Source organism: Pteropus alecto, unplaced genomic scaffold (genome assembly GCF_000325575.1).
Source record: "Pteropus alecto unplaced genomic scaffold, ASM32557v1 scaffold6, whole genome shotgun sequence".
In the NCBI taxonomy this organism is placed as follows: Eukaryota; Metazoa; Chordata; class Mammalia; order Chiroptera; family Pteropodidae; genus Pteropus; species Pteropus alecto.
Window position 1 is genome coordinate 1,150,879 of NW_006437738.1, and position 7,971 is coordinate 1,158,849.

At 58.3% G+C, this 7,971-nt stretch overlaps 1 protein-coding gene across 1 annotated transcript in view; it reads right to left on the minus strand.

Annotated features, from left to right (window-relative positions):
• Positions 1-4,094: 4,094 nt before the first annotated feature.
• Positions 4,095-7,971, minus strand: part of CYTH4 (cytohesin 4) — a 29,492-nt gene continuing 25,615 nt past the window's right edge. Inside the window, exons 11-13 of the mRNA XM_006914758.1 lie at positions 7,550-7,621; positions 7,056-7,210; positions 4,095-5,828 (exon numbers count right to left, since the gene is read on the minus strand). Coding sequence (XP_006914820.1) covers positions 5,756-5,828; positions 7,056-7,210; positions 7,550-7,621 — 300 coding nt within the window. The 3' untranslated portion in view covers positions 4,095-5,755. The remainder of the gene's footprint in view (positions 5,829-7,055; positions 7,211-7,549; positions 7,622-7,971) is intronic.

Consider the following 7,971-nt stretch of genomic DNA (forward strand, 5'->3'; position numbering starts at 1 on the left):
AGTCAGAAGAAGGAAAAGAGGGCGAGAGAGGGAGGGAGGGCCGAGTGGGGGGAGAGGAGAGAGGAAGGAGGAGGAGCAGACAAGAGGGCTCGGGAGAGGGCAGTGGGGGGGCTTCATCTTGGGCCCATATCTAACTTCAGACTGCGCTGTCCACCCGGAAGTCCTACGGGCCCCTTCAACTCAGTGTGACCCTCTTTTTCTCCCCACTCCCCCAAAACCTTCCTACCCACTTGCCCTGCACACCTGTTCTTCACTGGACTGTTGGGGGTTGCCCTCGCCTTCCCACGAGTCTCAGCCTTGGGGGCCCATCAAGCCTTCTCCGTCTTCCTGTCCCTTGCGCCCATGCTGCTTCTGACCGGCCCCTGTCCTGTCCTTTTGTGATTCTTCCAGCCCCCCGTGGCCTCTGCATCTCCTTAATCCATCCCCGCGAGTAGCCAGTGGGACCACCCGAAAAAAGTCTCCAGCTCCCTCTCCTGCTGTGAGCCCTTCCCCAGCTCCCAGTGCCACTCAGCTGGCCAGTCTGGTCCCAGTTTCTTTTCTACTCCAGGTCTGGCCTTTCCAGGGACGGGCCCCCTCTATGCCCACTGAAGAGTCCACCGCTTCCCAAACGTCCTGTGCTGGACTCCACGCATTTCCCTGCACAGTCCATGGCATCTGGACTGCTTCCCCGCAACTTCCTGGCAGATGTCCCTCCCCACCTGGACAGCCCCTCCTCCTTGGCTCCTCTCAGCCCCTCTGCAGGCCCCCTTCCCACACCCCTACCGCAGCCTCCAATACTTTGCCCCAAGAGGAGATCATTTCTCCCTCTTCTGTCTGTCCTGCCTCTGGCCTCAGATTCTGACTCATCTGTGTTTCCCCTGGGGCCTGGCACCAGCCTGGAACCTGGTACTGGAAGAGCATGTTCTTCCCCAACTCGAAGCCCTGTGGGAGCTGGCTTTTCTCCTGGAGGAAGGTTGGTGGGTTTTAGGCAGAGGAGGTTGTGCTTAGGGCTGAAGGAAGCTGAATAGAGTGGAAACGACACTGCCAGACAGGGAGGAGGAGGTAGGGCCCTGGCTTGGTAGGGATCCATCCTCTCTGGTGAATGTAAGTTCAGAGAGGGCCAGCCACTTGTCCAAGATCACACAGCAATTTGAAGCAAGGCCAGGACTTCGACCTAGATTGTCTCACTAAGAGGCTTTGCTCCTCAGCCATTCTGGGGAGGTCTGGCAGGGTGCGTGTGGGGCATGGCATGCAGGTTCATGTGGCTGGGTCTCCTCTGCCCCTCAGAGACACTAGGGGGTGGGCCCATTATCACTGGAAGGAGGGGCTCGAGGCTGGCAGAGCTCTGGTAGGAGGAGGCCTGTCTGAGTTTTTGATGCTCACACTTTGTGGACCCCTGGGGAACGCCTGAGTCATCGCTGAGCCGGCAAACATATTTAGCTCCTTTCATTGTCCCTAATAAATCAATTTCTCCAGGTCTCTCACACCTGCCGCTCGATTGCTGGCTGCCTGCCCCCCACCTCCTGCCCCTTGGCTTCCAGGTGCAGGGTCCCACTGCCAGCTCTGGGTTACCCGGTGTGCTGCCACTCCTCAGGCACTAGGCAGGGGACCCCCTTACCTTCTCAGAGCCCCCATGCCCTCTCCTACTTCATCCCAGGGCACTCTGTGCCACATTTGTCCTCCCTCGTTCTGTGATGGCCTCTGTTCAGCAGCCCAATTACTGAATCTCCAGTCAGAGCTTGAAAAGGGGCATAGTGGCCTTGGAGATGCAGGGATTACAGTATTGAGCACACAGCTCAGCTCATGCCAGGGCCCAGCCACCCTCAAACTTGGATCCTTTGGGCCCACTGGGGCTTGTTTTGGGGGTCCAAGGGAAGCCCAAGAAATACCTTGCCTTGTTATACATCCTTGTCATGGCTCCTCCTGGCCCCGCTGGCCGGAAGAGCCAGGTTTCCACTTTGCTTATCTTGAATGGGCACCTCTCCCAAGAAGCCTTCCTGGATCTTCACCACCCCCATCCCCATGAATCCTTCCTCCTCGAATGGCCTCAGCCTGCAGTATTTCCATGAAGGCATGTACACATTCTGCCTTGTAGAAGTAAATAAATTAATAATAATAATAATAATGATGATGATGATGATGATGATGATGATGATGTAGCACTTAATGCTAAATAGGTGCTCAACACTGTTCCAGGTGTTTTGTCCATATTTAATTATTCCCATTTTATAGATGGGAAATCTGAGGTTCAGAGAGCTTAAGAAGTTTGCTTAAGACACAGGGTAGAGGTAGCCCTTGAACCCAGGCCCTCCGGGTGGTCCTCACAACTCCTCCTGTGGCCTTTCACAGCAAGAGGCTCTTGTGGCCCCTCTTCATGTGCCACTCCACCCCTATACCTGTCTCAGTTCACCTCAGGGCAGGGACTGTATGGTGCCCAGGTCTGAGAATCCCTTGCACACGGAAGTCCCCGTTAAAGGTTGTCATGGAGGCCCTCTGGCCCAACTCTTCAGGGAGGAAGACCACACCCAGAGAGGGTAAGCCACGAGTCCAGGGGCCCACAACCAGAAAGTGAGAGAGCTGGGTGTCCCGACTCCCAGACTGAGCCCAGCATGAAGGGGCAGGGAGGCCCGTGCACATCTGTGCCACGGGCGTCCCCGTTGGGCCGGTCAAGCCTGCAGGAGCTGGTAGACCAGGAGCCTCCCCTGGAAGGCTGCTCAGGCCAAGGCTCTGCTACAGGCAGAGGTTCTGTCCCAGCCCGGGCTCCTGCCCCAGTCCCACAGCCCCGTGGGAACTTCTCATCCATGTGTGATGGGAGCCCCCTGCTGTCCAGAGCAGGGAGTGGCGGACCAGCGGGAAGGTGAGCAGAGGCCGCCCAGGGGAGAGGCAAGGGGGCCTGGGCCAGCGAGTCGGGGCCCACCCACTTGTTCCGGATTGTGCTGTGGCCCTGTCCACCTCACCCGCCACTCTCTCCACCCACTAGCAGCACCACGCTTCCCACAGTGCCTTACGTGTCCAGACATTTGCACCTGCTGAGGCCCAGGGGCCATTTTCGTTGGCTTCAGTCTAACCAACAATTATTGTGCACCTACTGTGTACTAGGCACTGAGCAGTGACAGACCGTGAGGAGTTCTCAGTGTGTGTGTGTGTGTGTGTGTGTGTGTGTGTGTGTGTGTGTGTGTGAACAGACATGAGCTGCACCCAGTGAAATCTCAGGTGTGTGTCTTTTTGCCCCTCTGGCTGCCAACGCTCAAGCACAGCGCCTTTGAGAAGCATCCCCAGGTTGCCCCTTGCCCAGCCCAGCCTCCACAGCCCCTGTGCCCCTGTCTGTAACAGCATGGGTCGGCCTGGGCTGTCACTGCTCTGTTGCACCTGTCTCCCTCACCTGATCTGAGCTCCTTTTGAGGGCAAAGGCTTTGTCTTAAACATCTTTGGATCCCTGGCTGTGTGTGCAGAACCTGGTACACAGTAGATGCTCAATAAGGGGAGCTGAATGAATATGTGGATAAGGTGGTCGGTCCAGTGCCTTAAGGTCTTTCGGAGTGACTCGCTGGTGGAGTTTCAGGCAGGGGGCTGGGTTAGGGGGCGGGAGCCACCTGGGTGCCCTACACATCCGAAGGGGTGTAGAGTCTTAGAATTCAGAACCACCAGAGCGTAGGCCCCACGTGGGGAAGGACTTCCATCTTGTTCCACAAGTAACTGGAACACTGAAGTTACTTAATAAATGTTGTGGAAAGTACAGATAAGTGGAGGTTACTGAACTCAAGCCCCTTTGTGATCATCGGAGCCAGCCTGTGCTTGTATCCCTCCACAGACAGGGAGCTTACTACCTATCTCCTGAGGCAGCGGCTCTTTCTCTAACACCATGCTGCCTTGGGAAGTGTTTGCCTTCCCCTGGCTCTCCCTGGCCCGCTCTAAGGGAACCCTGTGGAAAATCCAGCCCCCCAGGGACATCTGTCCAGTGTGGCAGCCCCAGTGTCCTGAAGAGGGTCCAGTGCCCTTTGAGTGTCCACTCTTCCCTGTTTGGCCTTTCTGTCCTCAGCTAGGAAAGTGACGATGGTGAAGGGCCAGGGCGGGGTCAAGGATGGTCACAGAGGACAAAGCCCCGCTCATGGGGGGGCTCACGAGCTTTATTCTCTCTTCTGAGTGATTCCCAAACAGCCACTCACGGCCAGAAACCACTGATTCTACCCGCTCAGTGACAGAGAGGAGCTGAGGACCAGAGAGCGGGGAGGGAGTGCACCAAGACGACACAACCACTGTATGCCTGTGGCAGGAGAGGACCTCGGACGCCATGAGTCCCAGATCAGTGCCCTCTCCATGACCCCTGGCTGCCCTTTCATGGGCCAATGTGGTGGCAGAGGTGGCGCTCAGCTCCCAGGCGGACGTGGGGTCTGTGGAAGTCCTGAAATGCCCTGCAGGACCTCCTCCTGCTGTTGCCCAACCCAGACCCTCTTCAGTGCAATGTCATCTCCAGGCACTGGCACGCTCCCAGAGACAGGACCTCCCTGCCCCATGAGTCAGCTACTCCATCCTGACCCCATGGAAGGTGCGCGCTGGGGGTGGGGGTGAAGGGCAGGAGGAGCTGCCTCCCCTCCCCTGGGGAGCCACTTGCCTGCTGAGGCTGGTGGTGGGGCAGAGGCAACCTCATATCCTGCTTTTCTGCCAGGGAGCTTCCCTCCAGGGCCTCCCCCAGGGCCCGGGTGAAGGCGTGAGAAGTGCTTCTCAGAAGCTTGTTCGTGGAATCCTCCTCCAGGCTGGAGCCTCGCTGGAGACTGAGCCACCTGCCAATGTGCTAAGTCAGCTCAACTCTGGATGGTGCTGCCGCAGAGGGTCTCAGGATACAGGGACCCAGTGGGGCCGCCCCTCACTACCACAGGACCCACAGTCAGTGGTGTCGCAGGAAAGCCTTGGCTGAGACTCTGCCTTGAGCTTCTGTGCTACTCATTGGCTTGGCCGCTGCCTCCAGGCAGCCCTCTTGGTAACCACACCTGCCAAACTTTCTCTTCTTGGCTTCTTGATTGTATCACCAGTCCTGCTGCAGCACGTCTCTCTGGGGTTACTCTGCCATTTTCTTGAGGACCCTTACCTGCTCCTCCCCCGAAATGGACCTCCTGAGGGTGGAGCCCACTCTGCTCTCAGTTCTCCAGCAGCTTTAGGTCCAGAGTCCCCTCCTGCTCAGTAAATAAGTGCAGATATCTCCAGCCCGAAGCTCCTTAGGGAGCCCTGTGCGATGTTCTGCCGGAAGGAAGAGTCTGAGAGGAGGGAGGTGGCCAGCGCACCGGCCGTGCCTACTGTCCCCGGCGGGGTTGCAGGGAGCACAGTCAGTGGCCCCATGACATTTCCCTCCAAACACTGTAGTTTTCCAAGAACAAGAGGAGGAGTGTGACTTGGGCAGAGGGCACACAGTGCGTCGGAGACAGAGCTCAGGGGCCCATGGCCCTTCCCACCGTGAGGACCGATGGCATTTCAGAGTGCAAGGAGACTTTCACAGAAGAGGAAACTGAGGCCCAGAGAGAAGCTGGGGGGGCCGGGTTCTGGGGCTGGTTCCTCTTCGCCTGCTTTCCTCAGGTCTCTCCTGGCAGCAGCTGGGAGCTGAGGGGCCCCACTGCCCACTCTGAGCCCTCGGCAGTTCCAACCTACCCTCCTGAGCTCTATCTCCCCCTCCTGTTGGCTTGAAGTAATGTGGGAGGGGGAGGGTAGCTGCAGGCGAGTCTCCAGTTATCACAGTCATGGGGTACCCCAGATGCCTGGCCCCCAGCACCACCTCCCAGGAAGCTCACTGCTTGCTGGCAATCTTCTTCTTCCGAGCAGAGACCAGATCATAGAAGGGGACCCGGGTGATGCTGGCTCTGGAAGGAAAGTAGGTAAAAAGGTTTCAGGGCTGAGCTGACCATCAAAGGGGTCTTATCTCCGAGGGCTTGCAACAGGTGTGGGTGTGTCCCAAGGAGGTGTCAGCTTGCCCCACTGCAAGGGAGAGGCCAGATGACCCCAACCTGGACAAGGCCAGGGTGAGTCCAGCCTCCCTGGCCTAATCCAGAGTTCCACGGGCGGGGCTGGAGAGAATAAGAGAGAGCTGAGAGCCTTAGAAATTCTGCCTCCAAATGTCCCTGGACCCCTTTCCAGGCTCCTATCGAACTCTTGGAAGAAGATGGAAAGAGCCTGGGTGGAGTCAGCAGATCTGCGTGCTCTGTCCCTCACTGGGCGAGTCCCTCCCCTCTCTGGGCCTCAGTTTTCTCGTCTGTAAAATGAATTAGTCCTGGCAGCCTCACAGGGCTGCTGCGAGGCCTGAGGGCAAAGACCCTGCAAATCTCTGGGACACGGTCCAGGTCCAGAGACTAGTCCTGGCTCTTCCTCTGGCCTACAGGACGTGCCTTTGCCTGCGTCTCCTCACGGGCTCAGAGTTGAGGTTGTCGGACTGCCCCTCACCTGGCTCCCTTCCAAGGGTCCCTCCATTGACCATCTTAGTAAATCCAGGCCCTGCACTGTGGCCTTTCTCACCTGGCCATATCCTTTCTGTATTTATCAGTCTGTGGCTCCCCAGTGCCCCCAGGAGAAACCCAAGCTCGTTGCTATGGTGACCAAGGCCTCACCATTCTTTGCAGCCTCATCTCCTACTGCTCAAACCCCACAGGGCCTGTCCCTGCACATCCAGGTCCCTGAACTGCCTGGTATTTCCTGGTCCCACACTGCCCAAAACCGGCTACCCAGGACCCTGGGGTGCTGTCCAGGTAGGTCACACACTAACTTGCCCGCTCGTTTTTGTCTGCACTGGTCCTTCCACTTAGAAAACCCTTCCCTTCACCTCCACCAGGTCTTTCCAGGGCTAACGAGAATGCCTGCACCTCCCATCAGCCTCATGAAGTTGGCGCCTCAGTCCCCTGTGTCCCGGGGCCTGGCATTGTACCTGCACAGAGGAACTGCTCACAGAATACGGGGCAGAGAGATTTGCACGCCAGAAACAGGAAGGAGATTCCGGAGTTAGCCCCCTTTGCGGCCAAGGAAACAAGGCCCTGAGAGAAGCAGGGGCTTCTGGGAAGTGACAGGAGGCCCATGCCCAGCAGCTGGCTGCTCCTTACCGGATGGCCTCGATCCATTGGTCCCTCTCCCCCGCGCTGGAGGCTGAGATCCGGTAAGACTCGTGCTTGCCCTCCACCACCTTGCCGTCTCCATCGGTCTTACAGGCTTTGATCTTCTGGCCCCGGCAGCTGGGGTTGTAGAGCTCAAGGCAGAACTGTGGGGAGGTGGCCAGGTGAGGGCAGCGGAACTGGGCTCTCCAGAAGGCTCACAGAGGACTAGACACTTGGGCAAGACCAGTGCTGACAAGTAGTAGCACAAGCCCCGCCCCAGGCCTGCCTCCTGTGAGAAGTGAAGAGGCAGGTAAAAGGTCCATGGCCTCAGGAGGGCGACTGAGACAACCCTGAGCCTGCCTCCTTCCCCACCTCCCCCGCCCCCCAGAGGGGCTGCTCCTGGTCTAGCTTCCTGGAGAGCCCAGCCCAGCCGCCCTCTCCTCCCGCCCTGTTTCAGAAATTCCCCCAGTCCCTCCCGCCTCAGGCCCCACCCCGACACCTACTGGCTTCTTGGGGTCATCCACCTTCTGCACTGAGAGGTTCTCAAGGGGTATGATTCCCCGTGGCTCCTTGTCCTGCGGAGGAACAGCAGGGAGGGTCAGAATCAGCAAATGGAGCCCTGAGGCAGAGGACAGGGAGTGAACAGGTGGGGCTCCCCAAACCCAAGAGCAGTGCACCCATCTTTCCGGATTCTGTCCAGCCCTGGAGGGGCTGGGAGAGCAGCATGGGAGGAGCCCTGACTGGGAATTAGGAGACCCGACTTTAAGCCCTTGGCCCAGCCCCTTCTCCTCTCTGTAGCTCAGTTTTCCCCATCTGTAAAATGGGTGTGGAGGTGGAGCACGTGAGGGGCCCCTAGCTCTGTGAGTCGACTGCTTAGTGGGAGTCTGGAAGGGGCTAGGGACAGGGGAGAGAGGCGGGGCGGGGG